General features: G+C 32.5%; 1 protein-coding gene across 15 annotated transcripts; it reads right to left on the bottom strand.

Moving 5' to 3' along the window:
• Nucleotides 1-25: 25 nt before the first annotated feature.
• TPS1 (trehalose-6-phosphate synthase) lies at nucleotides 26-23850 on the bottom strand. 15 transcript variants are annotated; one of them, XM_016314682.3, is made up of 19 exons: nucleotides 23553-23692; nucleotides 13121-13291; nucleotides 10110-10521; nucleotides 9908-10005; nucleotides 9408-9796; nucleotides 8412-8526; nucleotides 8162-8263; nucleotides 6762-6912; nucleotides 6239-6327; nucleotides 5054-5102; nucleotides 4532-4632; nucleotides 3615-3802; nucleotides 3115-3232; nucleotides 2230-2397; nucleotides 2041-2163; nucleotides 1874-1961; nucleotides 1655-1785; nucleotides 1453-1551; nucleotides 26-1037 (listed from the first exon to the last, which is right to left on the bottom strand). In XM_016314682.3, exons 3-19 carry the CDS (start codon nucleotides 10477-10479, stop codon nucleotides 630-632), a joined length of 2787 nt encoding a protein of 928 aa, XP_016170168.1. In that variant the 5' UTR covers nucleotides 10480-10521; nucleotides 13121-13291; nucleotides 23553-23692; the 3' UTR covers nucleotides 26-629. The 15 variants fall into 15 exon arrangements, with proteins under 15 accessions (XP_016170168.1, XP_016170165.1, XP_088352386.1 ...); XM_016314679.3 differs by lacking the exons at nucleotides 13121-13291; nucleotides 23553-23692 and adding exons at nucleotides 10677-10802; nucleotides 10961-11339; XM_088496260.1 differs by lacking the exons at nucleotides 13121-13291; nucleotides 23553-23692 and adding exons at nucleotides 10677-10802; nucleotides 10961-11339 and having other exon boundaries at nucleotides 26-1034.
• Nucleotides 23851-24175: the final 325 nt, after the last annotated feature.

The following is a 24175-nucleotide window of genomic DNA, read 5'->3' as shown; positions in this document are numbered from 1 at the left end:
ATGACATTAAAGACAACTTTGAATATGCACCAAACACAAATATTCATTTTTATGTCTACATTAGTTTATTCAATAGAAGGTTACATAAAAAGGTCAAGCTGAAGACAAATCCAGCTGTCAAGTGAAGGAAAGAGCAATCGGTAATAACATGCACCATGTTTTCAATTCAAGAAAGTAGTCTCTGACTAGCAATTAGGTCATAACTTGGCGACTATTGTTAATAAGTCGATAATGATATACCCACTTAAAACATTCTCCAAAAGATCTTCCTAATGTTTAAGAAAGAGAAAAGAATTGAATGTTCGGAATTTAGGATATATAAGAGTGTAAACCCTTATTAAACTACTCGTTAGAGATGGATTCTGAGAAGGCTACAAGACTACAATAGAGAAATGAGCATGACTAAATTGAAGGCAGCAGAACATATACAAGGAATTCTGAGACTATGATACCTACATTCTTTATCTATTGAATTTGAGAATGTCAATGTTCCTTTTCGTCCTCCCATAAGAAAGACTTTAATTTCTTTCCTTTGCATTCCTTTTTCTCATTGGGGCCTGGGACAAGGAAGTAGGTTCCAGGGATATGCCAAGTTCTGAGGTCATGTACAAAAACCACAGAATCTAAACTCAGGTACTCTGAAATAGAGAGTTTGAGGAAGCACCAGCTAGTTCCTTCAGAAATGCAACAACGTCATCTGAAGAGCCAAGTGTATACCGAGCATTCGTTTGCGTTCGTCCAACGGCGCAAGAGAAGTAATTCTCCTTCTTCAGGTCAAGCACATTCCAAGAGATCTTTTCAGGAGCCGGCCGGCGTGGTGCACGGCAGACATGGTTGGTTGGTTTCTTCTCAGAATTTGGAGCAGGCCGTTGTGCCTTATTTTGAGATGACTTTGTTCCATTTTTGTTAGCAGGGATCTTCAAAGATGTCATCTTCTCACCTGGAAACTTGATTCCATCTGTTACCTTGCTTCGTGAATGAGCCGCACCGGAAGAAGGAAGCTCGGGCTCAAAAAACGCATATATGTCTTCATCCTGCTGCAATCAGTAATGTTAAGTTCAGTTCCTACCATTGTGTTCACCACTCAGTTTAAGAGCAAGTTTATTCATCAAAATTAAAGTAAGAGAGATTGAATATATAGGATTATTGACGGATCAGACTTATTTTTCCCAGCTCCCAAACAAATGTGTAGTGACTTTTATAATGTTTGGATTTACAGTAGTAAAGAATTTATCTGCGGTTTCTTTCAAATGGTCATCAGTTAATTGTAAAGTACGAAAAATGGATCACAACAACAGGGTTTGAAACACATTTTAAACCAAAAATACATAATGAAAATCACCTAGAGTTTGTAAGATTTTCTTTGCATATGAGTAAACAACATTAAACATACATGCATATGCTGATAGAAGTAAACAAATAATTGTACTTAATAATGAAAATCAAACCCACCTTTGCAAGAAAATGTCCTATACAGAGGACATAATCAATCGGTGTTGTCATGGATTTGCTGTGGACTATCTCACCCAGGATGCGGTCAATAGCTGCTCCCTGATTAATCAGGTAATAGGTACAGAGCTTTGAGATTAATCATCTTGAGAATTTTAAGGTGAAAACATAACAGAGAAGTCAATTAACAGAAAGAAGAATTCACCTTTGTAACTCCAGCAGCTCGCACCTCAACAGATCTGCTACCTTGAACAACTTCAACTGACGCATTAGAAATTGGGCCTGTCCAAAGATGCTGCAGCATGTCCCTTGCTTGAACTCTTCCAAACTCAACATCTATGATGGTTGTGAGGAGTTAGCAAGTGAAAAAAAAAAGAGGCAGAACAGAACATAAAAGGTCCCCTCAAACACAACTAAAAACAACCTGCATGTTTGTAATTCCATACAAGTGAAGCTTCCCTTTCTTCGAAACACGACCGCGGTGTTCTCTCCCTGAAGTACAAAAAAACATGCTGGAAACACAGGATCACCAGAGTAAGTCAATATCATGAAGAGGCACACTCCAAAGAATTGAAGCTTCAAAATGAGAACCTTCAAACTGTCAACCCATTCCATATTCAGCTGTTCTGGCATTGTTGTCATCCATTCTCCCTTTGAAGGGTTTAGAAACATCCCATTCTCTGCTGCCAGCCACATGTCATACTCTTTGAAGTTCTGTAACAACAATAAGTTAAAACTTGATCGAGTATTTTGCAAAGGGCGTAATGTGACGAGAATTACTTGATCTAGAACTGCTCGACCACTTCCACTTAGCACAACAATTGTGGTCTTTGGGTCACTGCAAAGTTCTTTCAAGGGTTGTTTCAGTTCTGGATGAACAGTGAGCTCCATTTCTTTAAACTGGTCACCTCTTTTCTCAACAGGTTCAGTTAAAGTTCCATTAAACCCCTACAGTCGGTATGACCATGTCAAGATAACATGCTTAAATACAAAATGAATGAAACTTTTCATGATTTATTATTAATAAAAAATTGTGTACATTCCTCAAATGAGAAAATTTATCGAAGCACAGCACACTTGGCCAGAGACCATTTAATCAAATTCTAGTCTTGACTGGATGGTTTATTTCCTCAACTTGCCTCTTCATTTCTTTACAACCTTTAGTCTTTGTTCGAGAGTTAAAAGTTTGGAGGGGATGGGAGGATTTGGAGGACTTGTTGCTTTCTCTTCCCCTCCGACTCCCTCCGAAACTTAACTCACAAACAACCCCTAGAAGATTTGGATGGCTATTGTTTTGACTTATTGAGGTGCTAAAACAGTTATCCTTTATCCACCAAGCATCTTGCTGGTTTTCCTATTTGGTTTTAATTTTTAAACTGCTGAAATATTTCTGTTTTGAAATCACAATTTTTTCCTTTTCAGCAAATTATTCTCACTTCGAGTTATAACGCTTCAGATCTATTCTCCATTGCAACTTTCCTAGTTTTCAAGAGAAAAAATAAATGTATTGATAGTTTGCAATCAAGTGCTTTTCTGTCTTTGTAAAATAGCAACAAGGAAACATTCAAACAAGAATTAAAATGGTTGGTTTTAAACCAGAAGATCTAAAAGGGTTCCTGAAAGATCAGTATTCAAATAAGTCACAAGCTTCATAAGACAACATACCAAAATGAGCAATCGGTTACTTGACTGCAGATAACGTTCGATTGCAGTCTTGGTTGGGAGTCGGGGTGGAGCTTGTTTTGTCCTTAGCTGTGCCTCAACAACAGTATCATTCAATTCACTGCAGATATTAAAAGATGAGGTGCATTATGGTACTCTTGATCTAACATAAAATCCCAAGCATAACATCTATTCTTTGCTAAATTATTTTAGTTCAGAATTTAAAAGCAGACATCTATGGTATGAAAAGTAATGGTTGAAAAGAAAGTATAATCCAATCAGCAGAGTTTTATAACTTTCCCCGAGTAACAGAGGCTTTTGAACAAAACCAAAGATAGGATATTATTGTTGTTGTTATTATTGCACAAGAGTCTAAAATGCAGGCTAAATTTTGAACAAATATGCATAAAACAACAGACTCCGATAAGAAACTTCACCCTCATTATAAATTGCAAACTTCCAACATATAATAAGGATAAAAAGATATTTAGAATGCAATGTACCTGACAAAAGTTTCTGCCCATTCCTGAGCAGTGTGCTGTGTTACATGCTCAAAGTTATGTTTGTGTCTGTTCTGTCTTTCCACTGGTTCCATATTTAAAGCCTTGTCAATTGCAGCGGCAACTTCTGTGATGTTCCAGGGGTTGACCAGAATTGCCCCAGCACCAAGAGACTGCGCAGCACCAGCAAACTGGAAGAATTCCAGCAGTCAGTTACTAGATCAACAGTGTACATACATGTTTAAAAAATCTGAACCTTATCCACTACACATATACATCTAAATAAGAGCACCAAATATGCAAAAGTAAACTTTTAAATGCCAAGATGAGAGGCATCAATATCCTTCTACAAACAGAGATTAAACAAATAGTCTACAAGTTTTTCAAGAAGCAAAGATGAAACTTAGTATATCGTTCATCCAAATTGCAGACAATTGCAAATTGCAAGAGATTTGGCATTTGGGAGCAAATGGTGTTCGGTAACATGGCCCTGCCTCTCATTAAGCAAGGCCATTTGAGAGCTTTTTCAAAAGATGCAGGGAAAAGTAACTACTGATTGAAAATTGAAAGTATTTCATAGAAGGAAATTAAATAAGAGAAAATTTTAAAGATCATTTGAAGTTGTAATGGTGACTAAAAAGTGGCCTTGGAAAGATATGAAATGGACACAGCATGTAGCTTGAAAATTTTTTTCAGGGTAATATTATCATCTCTGCTCCCTAGTTAAAAGATTATCTGCAACAGCCTAAAAGCCAACTGAAACCAATGTTTGATAACCCAAAATGTAAGAGTACAGAAGCCTAGATGTTTCCATTTTCTCACATTAGAATCTATTCTCCGCCAAAAAGTAATTCAACTTTAAAATATCCCGGAAAGAAGAAGTATAATAAAATATAAATACATTAAGTTTCTGTAATTACTTCGCTAAGAATGAGAACTCCTTTTTTTTTAGCTTGGCAAGCGACAAATTCATAACTGACAAGATTCATTCCATCCCTCAATGATGTGACAAGTGCAACATCTGGGAAAGAAACAGAGAGAGTATGAACATGCTATTTAGCAGAAAAAATTACTGCAATAAATGGAATATCGGCAAAAAAAATAAAAAATAAAAGGTAAATATGCAAACCACATTTTGGATTTGGAGGCAAGTGTGCCTTCTCAAACTATAACTTTATTAGAGCATTTTCTCACCACATAAACACATATTTAAAGAGAGAAACAGGTGTACACAATTCTCATGAAGAGCTTGAAAGGAATTGCAGATGGCAATTAAATGATATCAACTCATGTCAAAAAGGGCACTGAAATTTCCATTTATAGTGTACCTAAACACATGACCATTTCTTGAGGCTAACTATTTCCACCTAACAACTTGACATTAAATTGTTCACAGGAAATCTTCAGAATAAAAAAAATCTAAAAAATCACATAGATTGTACCTGTAACAGCATACAAAGCACATAATGCATAGAAGTCAAGAGATCGATCCTGCAGGCATAGAAAATTCATTAAATCAGCTATAGCAACGTAATTAATATTAAACATACGATGTATGTCAATAATCAGAATACACATGTAAGAATGATTGATGTTATTTAGGTATGATATGTGGACATTAAAAGTTCATCGCAATTAATACAGCCCTATCCTTGGCCATTGTTAGCTTCATAAGCAAACTTCGTAAGGCACACGATAATCAGTACAAAATTTAAATTAACCAAGGCCAATTTTTTTTCAATGATGAGAAAATCATAACTTTTAGTATTGTTGCCAATAGTTAGTTGTTTACCCAATTGGACTTATCATGTTTTAATTGGTTGGTAGCTGAAACTCTGTTATACACAGCACTTCCAGATCTCTAAAAGCAGGCCATTCCTCTAATTTGCAAGGCTATGAATAAGAACCAGAACAGTACTGTATCTGAGAAAAATCTAGCATATGGAGCTACTAACAATATATATATAGACACACACACATAATTGTTAAATAACAAAAAGTGTAACCAATTTGAATGCTTTAAAGTTAAAAGGAGTTTGATATGTGTGGTTCATTCTGGGCAGTTACTGGTAACAGCTAAAGAAAATGGAGAAAAAGGCAGTACCTATTCAGAGTGCATGATAAGTAACATTTCCAACATACTACTTAACTATTCTTACATGGAGAAAGAGTCCAGAAACAAAATAAAGAACCAGCTTAATGTTATAACATCAAGAAGAAAATCTCAATAATTATTGACATTTCTATCGCCTACTAATCAATCAGTCTATGAGTAAGATATAGTTTGAACATTTTCATTGATTGACAAGTAAATTTTTATGCATAATACTGTTTCATATGAGCAGGTGCATTAAATGAACCAACAAAGGTGCCCAACCTCCCATATTTTACCCTTTAATTCGACAAACAAGTTAACATTAATTATAAATTCATCGATCCTAATAAAAGGTGTAAAATGAACACATCACATGGCAGAAACTAAGAAAATTATATGCAATCAGTACTGATGAATTACATACTCCAGTGAGATTTTAGGAAGATTCACCGAAAAGATAATCCTGGTTGATATGTGATGACTCTATCAGCATTAATATAATTTTCAACAGATGAATATTAAAGGAACACACCAGGTGATGTATAGGAACAGCAGTCAATGATCCGAATCTTCCATTGATGCGACCAACAATTTCATGAACCTGGCTTGTAAGCTTTTGATCTGGTAATACGAAAGAAATAAAAGAATGAGTGCATGTTTCACATTTCTGTTTATTTAGATAATAAGAAATACAGATTTAGGTTTTAGGAGAGCTATTACTTAATGTAAAATTGAAAGTGAGAGAGCAGTAGAAACCATGCCTAGCAATGAAAACATGAAGTAGATAAAATGGAAAGCTAATGACATGGCACACTTGTTGCATGTTGCATGTATAGTTTTTTTTTCTTTCCTTTTCTTTTATTTATTTCGATCTCTAGACCCTTAAATGTTGAATATATATTTGTCAATATAATACTGTAGGCTATAGCAATAGTGCACACAAAAATTAGATCAACCTTTCAGATATAGGAAAATGATCTTCAACCTATCAAAACAACAGGCTTACTCTAACATAGACTAACACAGTTGAAAAAAGGAATAATTATGCAGCATACACTCAGGAACATCTGTTCTTGTTGGGACAGCAATTTGAAGCAGAACAACTTTTTCACGCCAGTCAGGATTCTCTTCTAAAAATTTTTCAAATGCCAGAATTTTTTGAGGGATTCCTTTGATCATATCAAGGCGATCAACACCTAACATTACCTGTCAAGGCATAAAGTGGTAAAGTGATAATTAGATTAGATCAAAATTAAAGAAGCACGACGCTACAAGATAAAGAAGAATATCTGGCTGGCATCCCATAGCAAAACAAATGCAACTTATAGTGAAAGCAACTCTGTAACAATAGCACTCCAGTAGTCCTTTACTAATGCCTAATTACTAGAAGAATGCACCATAAGTTGAAATTTCATAGTTAAATCACAATCATGACAGATAGTTGCCAGATTGACATCGATAGCTTCCTCTGTGACAAACTGGCAGAAGGATCTGATTAAGAAATGATAAATATTATCAGCAGACAATTCCAACCCTCTTATAGTTTATATACTTTTTTAAAAGAAATTTTTCTTTGGAAAAAGAAAGACAAGAATGAAAGTCTGTTATAGGCGTGGTTATCCCCATAAATCATTATTCCTTTAGATAAATATATTATCAATAGAAGAATCCTGCCAAAGGTGCTTAGTCAAATGAGGACAACGGAGAAGACTAACAGCAGTGATAAATATGGAAAAATGGTTAGTTGTCAGATTAAAAATGGCAGAGAAAGCTGATATGATCATAGGAACCTAGGGGAATTCAGCCAATCATAGTAGTCTCTAGTTGTAAACTTACTACAAAAGTTTCTGCAGTACTTGGAAAGAACAAAGGCGAGTTAGGGTTATATGACGTAACTATGTAAGGGTGGTGTTTTCATCCATTTCAGGAAAGAATTAAGGTTCACGCTTGCGAGTACTGAGCTCTCTAAACTTGCTCAGAAACTACTGTTAGTTCCTGCATATCTTACAGATTTCAGTCATTCATTCTATTCCTTCTATTTCTATTTGTTGTTTCCATTAAAAGGCGCATAAAAGTGTAGCAGAGTTCATTAAACAAGACGTTGATCTAATTTTTTGTTTTTTTCTGAAATTTTGTTCTTACATAGAGTACAATGACATTTAATCCCGCAGATAACCCCACCTTGTAGCACGAGGACAAGATAAACTACTTGTCCTCAAAATCCAAGAAACTCGATTTCATAATAGGCAATTTCACATAAATAATCCAATACATTTAAAACTTAAAAGTGTCAAGGAACTAATACGACTCTAAGATCCTCAATTTATAGAATGATGTAATATGTATGAAATGTAAATCCAAACAATCTGAGTTAAAAGCGCCAACAAGAATAATAAATTATATATAATATGATATAAACAGTAAAAGCAGCTGATTCACAAAGTAAAAGATGTACCTTTCTGTGTTTAAATCTTTCTTCTAAGTCTTTGATGTGCTTCTGGACTTCAGGAAGTTCAAGTGCTCGTTTAAATCGGTGAGAGTCTATACCAATTGGGAACTGACATCCAAGGAAAACAGAAGTAAAAAAGAGTTCAAGGTTTATAGTAATCATATTTAAGAATAGTTTCATGTGTTGAAATGTCAACAAGTAATTTTGACTGAAAATTTAAAGCGTGTGAATATAGACAAATTCTGTGAGCACATACTGCAGCAACTCGAGTCAGCTTCCCTTGATACTCAACCCCTTCAGGAGTGCCCTCAAGTCCAAGGATGCGTGTACATGCACTAACGAAATGCCGTGCATAATCATAGGTGTGAAAGCTGTCAGCAAAAGTTATACTTATCCAGGTCAGAAGCAATAACAATCTCAAAAAATGAAAGGACAACATTTAGCATGAAGTAGGGGAATCACATAGCACAGAACCTAAAAGAAACTGGAAGAGAAAGAATGTCAAACGGAACAAGAGAAGAGCAGCATACCACCATTTAACCACAAGATCTGTCAATCTTTTTACACTGAAAGGTTTTGGGCCACTCTGGCCATTTATATGACCACAGCAATGAAACAATTAACACTGATTGCATTTTTGGTAGAATTTGTTTACATAAGCTTCTTGAATGTTACTAAAATTTTGTAGTTATAAGTACTTTGGTAGATTGAGTAAAAACAAAGAAAGCATACTACTCCTTATATTCTTTACAAATTTATTGGATAAACAAATGTGTTTTGGGGATTGCAATACGCCCTGTCTTTAGTACAGAAAACTTGATTTCTTTCAAATAAAGTATTCTGTTTTCTGAAAGCAAGATCAATGCTCGCATTAAATTATTTACTGCCACTTGGTTTGGTCAAGTAGTGGTTTTGGCTATGGCCTAGAAGTGAATTCATCACTGGAATTCCAGACCCAGAAAACCTTAACTTTAACAAAGCCCACTAGGTGCGATCAGCTCGACAAAGTTTTATGTTGGCTGTGAAGGCCTAACACAACTTATGGAGGTCAAATATCTAAGTTTCATAGCACAATTTCCATTCCCAAACTGTCCCATGGTGACATGAGAGAATCTTTTTAATAACTAAGCATGTTTGTATCAAACATATTCAAAAGTAAAGCAAGGAAAATTAGATGACTGGTAAAAAATAAATAAATGAACAAACAAACAAAAAAAGGTGATCCCTAAATGGACTATTAAGTTGAGCTTACCCAACTAGGTCAGCTGCCAGAACTGCATGCAAGAGCTCCGATCGAGATGGCAGAGTCCTGTGAATTTCAGAAGATGGAAACGGGGTGTGTAGAAACCAGCCAACTTTCATGTTGCTATTATATTTCTTTAAGCATTGTGGAAGAAACATAAGATGGTAGTCATGGCACCAAACAACATCACCCTCTTCATAGTGCTCATTAACAACATCAGCAAACATTTGATTTGCTTTCTGATATGCTGTAAATTGAGACTGGAAACTACGCGTGGTGGCAAGGCGGTCTTCTTGTGGAAGTCCAAGGTAATGAAAAAGGGGCCACAAGATGTTATTGCAATAACCATTATAATATTGATGAACAATCTCTTCATCAAGAAACACTGGGATACATCTCTGCAACACAGGTCAGAAGCATGAGAAAGAATATATCATAAAACGTACTAAAGAAACAGGAGAATAAAATCCACAATTTCTTTTAAACATTGTGAATGAGAAGCTCATTACTTTTTCAGCCAAGGCTTTAGTAAGTGCCTTCTGTCCAATCTCATCAGGCACGTTGACTCCAGCCCAACCTATCCACCTTGCCTCAAATTCCTTCACACCTTTGTCAAAGATCATAGTCGTGTTAGATAAAACCATATTCTAAGCGGTAACAAACTTATTCAATCAAATAATATGAAAACTTAGGAGCCTCATGACCACATACCTAAGAGAGCGCTAACAAGGCCACCGGCACTTATCTCCAAAGACCATGAATCCTCACCTCTCCTAACAGCTGAGACTGGCAGCCTGTTGGCAACAACCAAAAGCCGTTGCCTGAAAGGTTTCCCATCATCCCTTTCACAAAGAGACTTTGATGCTGCTACCCCTTCTAGGGAACGTTCAACACAGTAATTATTTTCTTCTCCCAAGCGCAGGTCATGCTCAAAATATTCAGCAACGCCATTAACATTATAAATATTACTTTTTCTTAGCTCTCTTCCTCTGACGAGTCGTTCAACTCGACCTGGAAAATTATTAGAATTACCGTTACACTTGCTCCCAGGCATGTGTTCACTACTTTGGAATCCAACCATTGGCGTTCAAAATCAATGTCACGAGCAGTTGAACTGCCTCCCCTGCATTCCGTTTTCAAACAACATTAACACACTGTCAAAAACAAATTTAGTTTCAAGCAGAACAGAGTATAACGCTGTTAAAATAAACAGAGTATTCCAATACCAAAGAGGAGGAAAATTTTCCAATCAGTGAAAATCAGAAGGGAAATTAGTACCTACAAAATTACAAAAGGCAACAGGATTTGCCAATGAGTTGGAAAAAATCAGATTCATAAAGTTATACATCGGAATGGAATTATCAGCATCCCTGGGACTGGTATTTGAATGGAATATGAGCAAAGCTGAGAACAATGGGAACAGAGAAGGAAGTGGAAATCACGGGAAGTGTTTGACGAAAGAACACACATTGCGAAGAAAAGAAGAGGGTGTATTGAAATTAGTCAAGAAGTCAATAGAATAGAATAGAGAAGAGAAAAAAGAAAAGAAAAAAAAATATTACAGGAACAAGTTCACAGGCCAGCTCACAAGACACCTCCGAAATCAGCAGAAGCTGAAAGTGAAAGCAAGAGACAGTTGTGGTTCAACACGTCAATCTCCAGCTGGGTCAGGGTGAGAGGAGTAAATACAAGCGAAGAGGGTACCAAGAGAGAGTGGGAAATCTACAGAATCTGAATGGCAGGGAATTATCATGGTGAGAGAAGAAAAAAAAGTGGTAGCAGTGGAATCCTCGTGTAAGCTTCATAAGGCACATATGGCCTCACTGCCATGCAGGTGACACCCAAGAGTTTGTTGAAACCAGAAAGAAAAACATTTTACTTTAAAAATAAAAATTCATAAACAAAGGGTTGAAAATATTCCAGAACCAACCCAAGCCCCAAGGTCTCCAACTCCAACACATATAGCTTTGCTCTGCCTTTTTTCTCCATATCTGTTGCAAATAATTTATTCTTATTTTTAATATTAATACTATTCGCTTTGGTACAGATTAATATAAAATATGCACCATAAAAATATTTTTGTGAATTCACAACACAAAAGAATGATAATGTTCCATTCCATTGGAACCCTTTTCCTGCTTCTTTTAACCTTTCTATTGAAATCGCAAGAAAGACAGACCTTTAATAACGGGATTTGTATGACCAAGACAATCTTTTTTAAAATAGTTAGCCATGTTATTAAATTAGAAAATATTTAAGGATTAGTATTTTTATTAAAATTTGATCAGTATTTAATTAATAAAAAAATAAATAATTTTATATTATTAGTTATAATCTCACACAATTAAAAATACAATAACTACAAATTACAAAATCTGTTGATATTCTAACACTCTTCGCTAAATAAATAAGGTTTCAATTTTTTCATTTCAGGTATAAGACTTCAAAATTTTTATAAATATAAATGAACTTAGTTACGATTTATTTTAAAATAAATATTAAATGTCCTCCAACAATATGTGAAAAGTTTTTGTTGATATACTATGGAGTAAACTCCATATTCTAGTTTAATTTATTCCATTCAATAGAATACTCAAATTAAATTTTTTTTTTCTTGAACGTAAAAAGAAAATATTGCCAAATAACCAGTAGTATTTGCAAACAAGCATAGGCCTAGCCGCTAGGATTATTTTCTTACATTAAAGGTGACCGTTACATAATAATTAATAATTATCTGAAAAATAGTTTTGGCCTCATGATATGAGATGTATTCTTAAAAGTTAAAACTTAGAAGAATAACTCTAAATTTCAAGCCACATTTTGATACGAATTACTTTTTTCTCCAAAGTTATGTCCATTCCATTACGTTCAGTCAATAATATTATTATTATTATATATAAACACTAACTATTTATGGTTGTTATTCGGCTTCAAAAGCCTCTTCTCCACTCACTTGATTCTCATTCCGCCTGTGCTACTACTGGTTTTGCAGTGTTTATGCAGATTCCTATGGGGTTTGGGAGGTCTATGTAGCCAGCAATTTGTATAGAAAATATTCTCTTGCTTTACAACTTACGGCATCTATGGCATCTATCTTTGCACCTAAATGTGCTTTTGGAATACGTGATAGCCTCATAGTCATAGGGCATTGTTCTTCTTGCTTCAAAAATTGAATTTGATAATTAACTATACAATGATCGTGGTCGGAAGCCAGTTAAAAGCTTACGATTACATTTAGGTAGATCGATTTTTTAAATTTGTTAGGAAAATAAATGGACAACTTAATTATTAGATCGGGAAAAAACACCGCAAAAAGTTATTCGCCTAAGTGTTCAATCAAAACTTGGATTATTTATAGTTGTGTTCACCCCAAAAATAACTTTTGTTACGCCACCTTGACGAGGACCCATGGATAGTGCAAAAGCATTGAAAGAAAGAAGCAGGAGTGGTGGTAGTGATGTCAACGAGAATTTGACGTGTATATCAGTCGTGAATCGTGATATCCGAAGATAGGGGTAAAAATATCTTTGGGATATAGATGGGATAAAATCTTTGTTTAAAATTTCAGAATGGAACTGGGACTATAATGTTTGTTTTAATTTTAAAATTTTATTGTATATTTTATTTAAAAATTTGAAAATTACTAACTTTATAATATATTTATTATTATTATTATTAAGATAATATATAATTAAATGCATAAATATAAAATATCTTTATACCGAAAAGGATCCAACTTTAGGAGATTGTCTGATTGTGTGTGGTGGGAGTCAGCTTTTGGGGCAAAGCAAGGCGATACGCCATATCCCAAGGATGTGAGGTTCAGGTCCCCAGCTCCTTGAATCTACTATCTTCTCGTTCTTGTTGTTGCTTTTAGCTAGTGTTGTTGCTTTCTGCAATATTCTATGCTTCTTTGATGTTGTTTGGAGGATATATTTGGATCGGTAAAAGGAGATAGAATATAAGAGAATGGAGCTGGAATAAGTTATTTTTTCTCACCACAGAATCTTTAATATCAACATTTTCTTTTTTGTGTAAACATTTCGATACATGAAAATGATTTGAAATTTTAAAAATTTTCTATGTCCAAAGCTCCAAGCTGAGAATCAGATACTCGACCAGTCGTTATGGACATCAAATCAAAGTTAAAAGGCAAAAGATAATAATAATAATAATAATAATAATAATAATAATAATAATAATAATAATAATAAATAAATAAATAAATAAATATCAAATTTCAACAGCATGGTTTAGAGAGATAATAATCAAAATCGTTTTTAAAAAATTATTATTTTTTAAATATTTTAACTTGGTCACATTAATCTTTTCATTACTTTTGCTGTTGCATCAAAGTTTATTAATATGGTAAGTTAAGTAATACTATAGTACACATATGACCATTTTAATTGGTTTAAGTTTATAAAATTAAATGAAATCAATTCTAAATTGAGGTATTTTAATACATCAAAGTCTCCATCAATTTAAAATTAATTTGATATTATTTCATAAATTTATCATATTAGCATTAATTAGAACCGTCATATGTGTGTTGTGGTAAATGTGTCGTATATTCATGGTTTAAAATTTGGTAATACTATTACTAGAGAGATAATATCTAAAGTTATTTTATATAACAACATATATAATTTCATATATATAACATCCGTAATTATATATTTATTATATCTAAAATTGCACAATTATTCTAACAATAATAAATAAATACTAAATAAGATAGTTTTAGACTATTTAAGCTATTTTTTATTGTCTCTCGTATGTTATTGATAAAAATTGTATATAACTATTTTTTATTATCTTTGGCTACCTACATCTCACACCACTATAAATAAAAAAAAATATTAGAGGGTCATTAGAATTTATTATTTTTAATCATCAGTTAGCCATCAATGTTTAAAAATATGGGATAAAATATATTGTTGAATTATTAGATTAAAGAACTAGAGTAAAAAAATTGAATTGATGACTAAATAATAGCCAAAAATAATAAATTTTGATAGATTCCTAGTATTTTTCATAAATGAATTGAGATGTGAGGTCCTCATTCACAGGAATGTTTGAAATATCAGAAGAGAAAGTATAGAGGAACAACACTTTTTCTAAACAACGTAATTAACAGATTAAAAAAAGAAACCTAATTTTAATTTTAAAAATCAAATTTTGAATTAATTAGATTTAATCATAATTTTGAATCTCTTTTTTATTTTTGTCGCAACCATTCTCTCGCAATCCTGTGCCATCGTTGTTGCTGCTGTATCTAGGGACGGACATATCGGGGGCGAGTGGAGGCTTCGGCCCCAACTTTTTTAAAAAAAGATTAATATAATAAGTTATTAAGTATGATTTAATTTTTTTAAAATTTATTTAGTATTTAGTCTAATATAAATAAAAGTCCAGCCTAACCTAAATATTAATGATTTTTAATATCTAAAAAAGTAAGTAACAATATTAAAAAAATCTGACTAATATTTTTTAATTAAATAAAATTTTTCAAATCCCATAAAGTGGGTTTTTTTTCTTGTGAGCGTCTTTCTTGATTCATTTGGTATTAATTCTCTCTCTTTCAACTATTACAACAGAGAGATCTTTTTTAGCGATGAATATTGTGAAGAATAACTCATAAACAAAATGAAAAGTTAATTTCTTGCTAATTGTCTTTTAATTATATTGAAAAGAAAATTGCTGAAAAATTTGATACAGATTATATTATCAATAAATTTTATGATACGAAAAATCGACCACTTCGTTAATAAAAAGTACATAGATATTTTTTGTACTTTAAAATATGTTCTCTATCGATATATTTTTGTAATACATTTTACATTATATAATTTTTTTGTATAATTTTTTAATATTATACATGTTATTGACCCCTCCAGAATAATATTTCTGGATCCGTCCTTGGCTGTATCGTGACCTTGGTGCCCCGCAGCTATTGTCTCGTTACTTGTTTCTTATCAACTAAGTCGGATGTTCATTTTACTATGTATGAAATGGTTTTTTTTCATTTTAAAGTGGAGATTTATTTGGGTATATCATTGGTATTTTACTTGATTTATTTGATTCTACCTGCACATGCTCCGCGAGATGTTTATTTTACTATGTATGTGAATGCTTTTTTCACTAAGATGTGGATATTTATTTGGGTCATTTAGGTGAATGAAGACGAGGACGAAGTAGAGACGCATTGCGTCGTTACGGTGCGAATGTATGACAAGCGGCCTTCTTCCTCGGCAGAAATGTGCGTCGCATGGAAGCAGTAGGGCGGTGCAGCTGTGCGCAGCACAATGGGGGCAACGGACAGCCTTTTCGCTCATTGGGAACAGGGGCGAAGCTAGCGATGGCACTTTGCAGGTTTCAGGGGAGATGGAGATGCGACGGTAGGATATCAGAAAATTAATATTACTTTTTTTATTTGTTCTAAAACAAAAAAAAAATGAATTTCACGTTTTCGATTGGGCTATTTATTTATTAAAAATAAGAGGAAAAATTGATACTCTAGTTTTTGCTTTAGTAAAATTATTTCTTAATAATAAAATTGAAGATTTGATGTCACTCTTTTTTTTTTGTTTCCCACGGTATCTCCCAACCCGACAAGTCAAGGACTAATCCGTCGCGGTACTGAGCTCCATTTAAGGGTTTGCCGCTGGCCAATGGGTTGCTGCATACACAAGGCAGGATTCGAACCCCCGACACTTGCTTAAGCGGACTAGTGAGCTAACCACTAGACCAACCCAACTTGGTTACTTACATTCTCTTTTAAATCATAATTTACAAAAGAAAAAAAAAACATATAACAAATAGAGTAAAAGAAGAATGGTATAAAGATCTTTTGGTGGAGGTGGAGGTGGATGGTGTCGTGGCTGTTTGGATTATTTATAGAAGAATAATTGTTTTCTTTTTTTTTTTCTTTTAATATTTTTTGAAAAAGCTTAATATAGAGAGAACTTTTTTAAAAATGTTAACTTTTTACTTTATTATTTTACATGTTTTCTTAATATTCAAGCTTTGTTTTTTTATAATTTGTAAATGTCTCCACACACCGAGTTGAGACAATATATTACATCACCAACTTATAAAATTCATAATATAGCATAAAAGCCACTTAGTCAATCACTCAATCATGTGCTTATAATTATATGACTTTTGAAATATTAAGTGATTATATTAAATATTTTTTAATTACTTGACAATATTTAATTGGATGTCTTTTAGCAACAAACAAGCTCCACACATATGAAAGTCATATTTATTTTCCTCAAGCCACCAAACCTTTCTCGCAGCAATAGTAAAAAAACAAACAAGCGAACAAAAAGGAAAAGGAAAAAAGAATAACAAGAAGAAAAAAACTAATAAATATCGGAGGATGTTCCTATCAACTATCAAGATCCATAAAACATCTTTTTTTAAAGATATTTTTTAATAATTAAAATTTAATATATATAATCATTTAAATTATGTTATTTTTATCAAAATTAGATTAGATAAATTAATTTGACTAAAAAATAGTGAATCAAATTTTAAATTGATCTAAATTAATATTATTTTTTATAAAAAAATGACTACAATATTCCTATTATATAAAATAACTAAAATATTCTTATTATATATATTAATTTTTTTAGTCATTTTCTTCTCTATCGTTATAGAGTTAGAATTTAAAGTTTTTAAAATATATATATAAAATAAGAAAATTTTAATTATGTTTTATAATAGAAATATTATAGTAATTTTTTATAAAAAATATTAATTTATACCGATTCAAAATTAATTTATTAATTTTTTTTGTTAAACTGATTTATCTGATTTAATTTTAATAAAAATAATATAATTTAATTGATTATATGTATTAAATTTTAATTTTTTAAAATTATTTAAAAAAATATATTTTTGACATCTTTATCTAAATGACTCCCAAAAAATTAGTGAGAGAAAAGATTTATAAAGGCAAAAAATACGAAAACCATGATAATGAAGCATAAAGCATGTGACTAAATGAATGAAGTCCACGTAAAAGCGACAAAATTAGTACTAATTAACATAAAAAGGCTTTTGCATCCTTGTTATTTGTTTTCCACTCCTTATAAATTGCGAGGGAATTTTTTCCATGCGTAATGGAGAGTCTTAATTTATTTTTTGTTATATTTTAAATTTCTAAATGAGTAAAAATTAAAAAATATATTTTTAAAAATATAAAAACTTAAAATGATTTTATTTATAAAATAATTAAAAAAATTAAAATTAAAATATTTTTTCTTTTACATTATTGCTGGACCCAGACAGATACGTGAGATTCAACTTTTCAAAGCTGGGACCCATGAAAGATACACAATAACCAGGGAGTTTCATCAAAACCATAAATTTGTCATACATGCAGCTAACTAGGGTCGGTGCCAGTGTCACAATGTTCACGGGCCCCATCCCTAAAGACATGTACACAGCATGACCGATAAATATATTAAGGTTTAACTTACCATGTGATCTTTAAGAACCTATGTTAAAAGTGGTGTTTTTTTCAGACAAATATACTAAACATGGAATACAAAATTAATTGACGATGAAAAGATGGAATTTACCACATTTAAGCTTTTCTTCTTCCCAATGTTTGGGATGGCCATTTCTCCAGCGGGAGTGGATATCTAAAATTTACCCGTTGAAGATCAGTCTGGTAAGCATTTTGTTGCAGGTGACAAGTACCGGATATCCGTATAATAAACGGAATGAAAACAAAGACAGAAGTACTCGTTGCATATGTATCGGTTTAATGTTCGTGAATATGAAATTATAAAAATAGTTTCATATATATATTATAAGTACTCGTTGCGTATGTATCGGTTTAATGTTAGTGAATATGAAATTATAAAAATAATCGTGAATATGAAATTATAAAAATAATTTCATATATATATTATAAGTACTCGTTGCGTATGTATCGGTTTAATGTCCGTAAATATGAAATTACAAAAATAATTATATATATATATATATTATGTCAAAATATTTCCATTCTCTCAAATTAGATCTCATCAGCCTCTCTTATTCAGTTACTTCACACACTCTCTCAAAATCTCACTAGTCTCTCCTTCCTCCTTTTCACTACCTCACCAGGTCCTCTTTGGTAGGCCCTTGCGTCGTTGTTGTTGCCGCGGCTCAATTTTTTTTATTGCTGCGTCACTCACTGCAGCTTCGTCATTGCCTCCACTTCCGTTCCGCGACGAGCCTCGTATCTGCAATGTCGACTTCAATTCTGCTCCAGCAACTAACGCCTATGCTCCACGATGGCAACGGCACTTTTGCTCCACGACGAAGCCTCAAATCCACAACCTCGACCACAACTGTGCTCCAGCAAGACTTTGCTCAACGATGCCTCTCTCCACGACGACTCTGCGCCACCTCTACTAACAACGACAACTCTTTTTCGTAGCGACCTTGCAATAAGTTGGATATTTTTGTTAATGGATGAAATTGATTTTAATATATATTTTGATTTTTAATTCATCTATAAAATTGTTATGAAATTAAATTTAGAGTTTGAATTTTGTTAATGTGAAATTAAACTTAGGTTTAGAGTTTAAATTTTATTACTTTGAAATTGAGATATTAGGTTATAATACTGAGTTTATTGTAAAATTGTAAATATTTGTTATAATACTGAATTTGTTATCATGCTAACTTTGTTATATTACTGACTTTATTATAACATTGAGTTTGTTGTGAATTTGTTACAATACTGTTTGATGCCAAATTAAAATAATATACATAATTATGAGTTATTGGTTTTGTATTATAATTTATAATTTTTTTATTTGTTATTTTTTTTAAGCCCGTACATATTTGTAGATATTGAAATATCCAACGAATATGAAATTTCTATTACCCGTCGTGATAGGAGATAGGGACAGAGAGTATTTCTGGAGTACATATTTCTGTTCCCATAAAAACTCGTTGCCAGCCCTAGGATGACATTAGTTTTGAAGAGAGTGCCATCCCTCCACAACATTCCACTCGAACTAAAGAAAACCTACGAGGTGTGTGTTTATGGGTGTTCATGTTTCTTTTGTTTTTGCCTTTTTGGTGTGAGGGGGATTATCGATATTAAGACAGTGTTGACGGTACCAGTGTAGTAATCCAGCTTACCCAGTCGAAAATATCTCATGATAAATCCCCATGCAACAGTGGACAGCATGTCTCACTTTCAAGTTTCAAACGGGGTCAACAATATACGGGCATACGGCTATCTATATCCACAATTATAGAAAGCATGTGTCCAGGCCTGAACTATAAATGAAATACATCGTACGGGATAAAGCATTCCATTTTTGGTAAAGACAGTATAAACCATTTAACAAGCATACTTAGCCGAAGAAAAGGAATGTCACACGATGAAAAATAAAATCCCACTACTGTCCTATTTCGATACAGGTTTTGTGGAGATTTATCCACCAAGCATGAAAAAGCGGTTTTCTTGGGAAAATTTTACAACCATGCTCCCTCAGTCCCTCTCACCAATAATAAGTAAGAATGACGTCAACATATAAATGAATAACAGAACAAGAGTGAGCTGGCAAAATTAAGAGGGGCTGCGGCTGCGGCTGCTTCCTTGGGAAAGATATGTGATTGACTTTTAGGAGAAACATGGTGAGAATTGTTAATTAATATATTTAATCCAAGCATCTGTCGCAGCACCAGTGCAGGACAGTTTTTTGCACAATAATCAAAGTCAGAAAGTTTCGCATACGACGGCCAAAAAGAAGGGTGGAAAAAATAGAGTTCCGCTCTCCTTTATTTAGTTTTCATCCGGATATACATGCATTATAATCTGGACTAAATTATGGAAAAAAAATTTAGAAAAGGTCAGGACCATCAGGTATTATATAATATTTTTTATAAAACATTTACATTTCTCTTGTATATATACTATATAATGAATACCAATTTTGATGAGTATGTAGTTGATAATTTGTCAAAGAAAATCTTTTTAATTTCTTTTTAATTTTTAAATATATTTTTGAATTTTTTGTTTTTTAATAATTTGAAAAATATTTGTATTTAAATTTTATTTATTTAAATATAAAAAAATAATTAAAACAATAATTATTGAATTAAGACTCTTAATCATCGTTTATTGTTAAAATATAGTTTTTTTTATCAATATTTTAGTCCTTTACTTCATAAATAACTCGAAGAAGCACTTCAGAGTTTTCTTTTTATGTGAGGAGATTAATGAGGTAAAATATGAGTAGTTTTTATTATTTTTTTGTGAGATTATTTATTTATATTTTTATTTATGACATTAAAAGATAATAGAAAAGAATAAATTTATAAAAATAAATTCAAAAAAATATTGTTTTTAATAAAAAAAATACGTTAAAATTTTGAAATATAATTTGGATAATTTTTTTATTAGAAAAAATAATTTAGATACATTGATATATTATAATTTATATATAATATAAAAAAGGGTATTAATGTAATTTCATTTGGTTATGATTTATTTTTTTTATTTTTTTATCTAAATACAAGAAAAATTTTCTTCTATTTTCTTTCCATTTATTTTCTCTTCATCCAAACAACATAAAAGAAAATCAACTTTTTTTTATTTTATTTTCTTCTATTTTCTTTCTTTTCATTTTCTTTCTTCTCATTTTCCATCTTCCATCCAAACAAAATATTAAAGTAATTTTCCGATTTTTCAATTAATTTATTTGACAAGCGGATTTTTCCCATCCCTCAAAACTCAAAACATTGACAGAGTAGTCGTTATAGAATTTTCATAATGTTAAAATTAAAATAATTTTTTATTATTAAATAATATTTTTAAAAAAAATATTACTTAAAAAACTATTATCAAAATATAAAAAAATATGACTTTAATTTTAATAAATTTTACATAATTATCATAATTATCGTAGTATATTTATATTAAAATTTACATTTTCATAATTTCGCCAATCCATAGGAGAAATTGTCTCATAAATGGTCTCGCCCTCGTGAATTTAAAACAAAACGCAAAAGTTTATCTCTGCATGTATTGATTGTATTCTATCCACCAAATATCAATTATTAAGTAAAATGTTATTCGTCCACCAAATCAGTTATTAAAATCAGTCATGGATGTATTTATATATAAATATATGTGGTTGCATTTATATTTTAATTATATTAGTGATTTAATTTATTTTTAATATGTATTTATATTTTAATTATATTAGTGACTGATTTTGGTATACAATAGTATAGTCGATTACTAAAATTAAAAAAAAAATCAAAAGACGGACTAAAAGGGGTCCTAAAAAGGCAGAGTTCATTTCACAATATGTAGAAAGAGCTATGACCACTATCAAATACACTAAGCTCTGGAATTATGTTAGAATTGAATAAATTTAACTAAAATCTTAAAAATGAGCTCACTTAATGAATTGAGGACCAAATTTCTGTCAACAAGTCTTACATATCTAGGTCATGCAAAACACTAACAAAACCGTTGAGACTAGAAATGAGGAGCATAATCTTCTTAATTAACTCTGGTTATCAGATAATTAGGCTAATAGTAAATTATGGGAATGGCTATCTCATCCTCGCCATATTCCCAGGAGGACTATGCTGAATGCTAATTCTGATTACTATACTTCATCCTATAATTAATGACAAGGTTGAAGTTGACATACCGTACTAAACTATTAATTATTATGTTCTAGAAAGGCGTCCCCATTACGCTTAGATGGGTAAAATAAGCATTGTCACATGGAAATTGATCCGGACATTTTGTGGAACCCTAAGAAAAGCTCACTACATCTAGCAAATCTATCGTATAGAGAGGAACAGAAGAAACTTTGAGAAAACAGTTTCAGGGTCCATTATTCCGGGTATCCACAAACTCAACCACATGGGTACCTGAGTGAGTCACATGTGCTGCTTTGATCCACATAGAGAGAGATGAGAACCATCTTTAACTGAAAAGCCTATCTTTAGAAGAAGCCATGGCCCCAATTCAATTCTACCGCTTCTTTCCCTGGCCTTTACATATATTATAACAATACTAATAATAATATCATTATTTATGACGTTTTCTCTTTCCGAATTTCCATTCCACTCCACACACACACAAAGGACAGGGAGCGAACTATGAGCCAAAGGACTTTAGAAACCAATTTCACAGGTTGAATTAAAGTTCAAAGTTGCCAAAGGGCATCCCCACGGAACGAATGAGGGGATTTTCGTAGAGCTCTTTCAGAGAAACAAAACTAACAAACACCTAGCAGGGGGACCACTAACCCGCAAAACGGTTGCATCACTAGTAGCAAGAGAAATTCTTAAGATATTCCAACCGAGCAAGTAAAAAGGTCATGCACTCGTACACCACCTAAATATGCCATGCCATTTTCTCCTACTTTAACTATAATTTCTTTTTTTTTTTTTTTTTTTATGGCCAAGAGATGATGCGAGACAGCACGAGCTCCTTTCTTCTTTTTTCTAATCCAGAAGCACTTCAGCAACTTGCATTCTGCTTATGTCCATTGACTCCATTAAAATATCTTGAAAAATCTCTGACAAACAATTCAGTGCGTTTTGACCATAACTTCCTCCTGAATTCCAAATTTCCACAGTAGAAAGGCTGCTAAAATTACGCGCCAATAGTGTTTCTAATCGGTTGGATTTTTTCTTCGGACATAGACATAGTACCTAAATATAACTACTACAGTACTAATGATAAATCTTTAAAATATAAAAAAAAGGAGGAAAAAAAATCAAATCAAATAACTAAAAATTTGGCACGCATGGGAAAACGAGAGCCATTCGAGCCGAACTGAAAAGAGCAACTTAACGAGATCGTTTAATAGAGAATTTTTCTCAGCAACTAAACAGAGAACTTATTATCGTTCTTATTGATTCAACACCTATCACACCAAATCAAATTAAACAAAAAGAAAAGCAATAAAAAAACAAGACAATCACCCAAATTCAAATGCTCAAAAACAGGCGAGCAAAATCAATCAATAGCGGTTCATCCTCAGATCTAAACACTCCGATTCAAGCAACTAGTCGCTACTAATTAATAACATCACATACCAACACAGAAAAATTACAGCTACGCTATTTGAGTGAGAAACCAAATTGAGTGAGAAAGCTAACCTGAAGGGCGTGAAGTTTCGTGAAGTGTGAAGGACGTGAAGTTCGTGAAGTGCGAGTGGTGTTGTTCTCTCTGGTTCAAATTTGAGCGCATGCGAGAGAGAGAGAGAGAGAGAGAGAGAGTTTGTTGTGTTGGTTCTGAATGAAGAATGAGAGCGAGAGAGAAACCGAATGGGTTTAAATAGGAGGAGAAAGAAAGAGGGCGCATAATATTTTTGGCGGGGCACAGAGGGCCTGGCTGGCTGAGAGAGAGATGAGAGGAGGGGAGGGGGGGGGGGGGCGGACAGAGTTGAGTTGCTTTGCTCCTCCCAATCACTTTGGAGGGAATTTGTTCCAATTTTTTTATTGCCACTTCTTTTTAATTAATTAATTTTGAATTTTCCTTTTAAATATTTTTAAGTAGTAACAATTTTAAACATTTGCCGATTAAGAATATGGCTAAGTTCTGGAACTTTGTCCGTCCACCCTTGATTTATGTGGTTACAACTTACAACATTTAGATCTATAAGAAAATTTATATGTATATTTTTTAGTAAAATTCCATCTGACACTTCACAAAAAGACAACTCACCCAATTACAATTTAACTTTTAGTTATCATATTTTTAGACAAGCAGTAGGCCTTTT

This window comes from Arachis ipaensis, chromosome B8 (assembly GCF_059453495.1).
Source record: "Arachis ipaensis isolate K30076 ecotype BB chromosome B8, ASM5945349v1, whole genome shotgun sequence".
Lineage (NCBI taxonomy): Eukaryota > Viridiplantae > Streptophyta > Magnoliopsida > Fabales > Fabaceae > Arachis > Arachis ipaensis.
This window is presented reverse-complemented; position numbering and strand designations above follow the sequence as displayed.

What these genes read in the sequence shown, in the direction of transcription:
- TPS1 (XM_088496253.1), bottom strand. Translation starts at nt 10,479, where the DNA reads ATGGTTGGATTCCAAAGTAGTGAACACATGCCTGGGAGCAAGTGTAAC. An exon ending in CTGTTCCTATACATCACCTG is followed by an intron (nt 5,103 to 6,238) that starts GTGTGTTCCTTT and finishes CTATGCCTGCAG; the next exon opens with GATCGATCTCTTGACTTCTA. An exon ending in TAGGACATTTTCTTGCAAAG is followed by an intron (nt 1,038 to 1,452) that starts GTGGGTTTGATT and finishes TACTGATTGCAG; the next exon opens with CAGGATGAAGACATATATGC.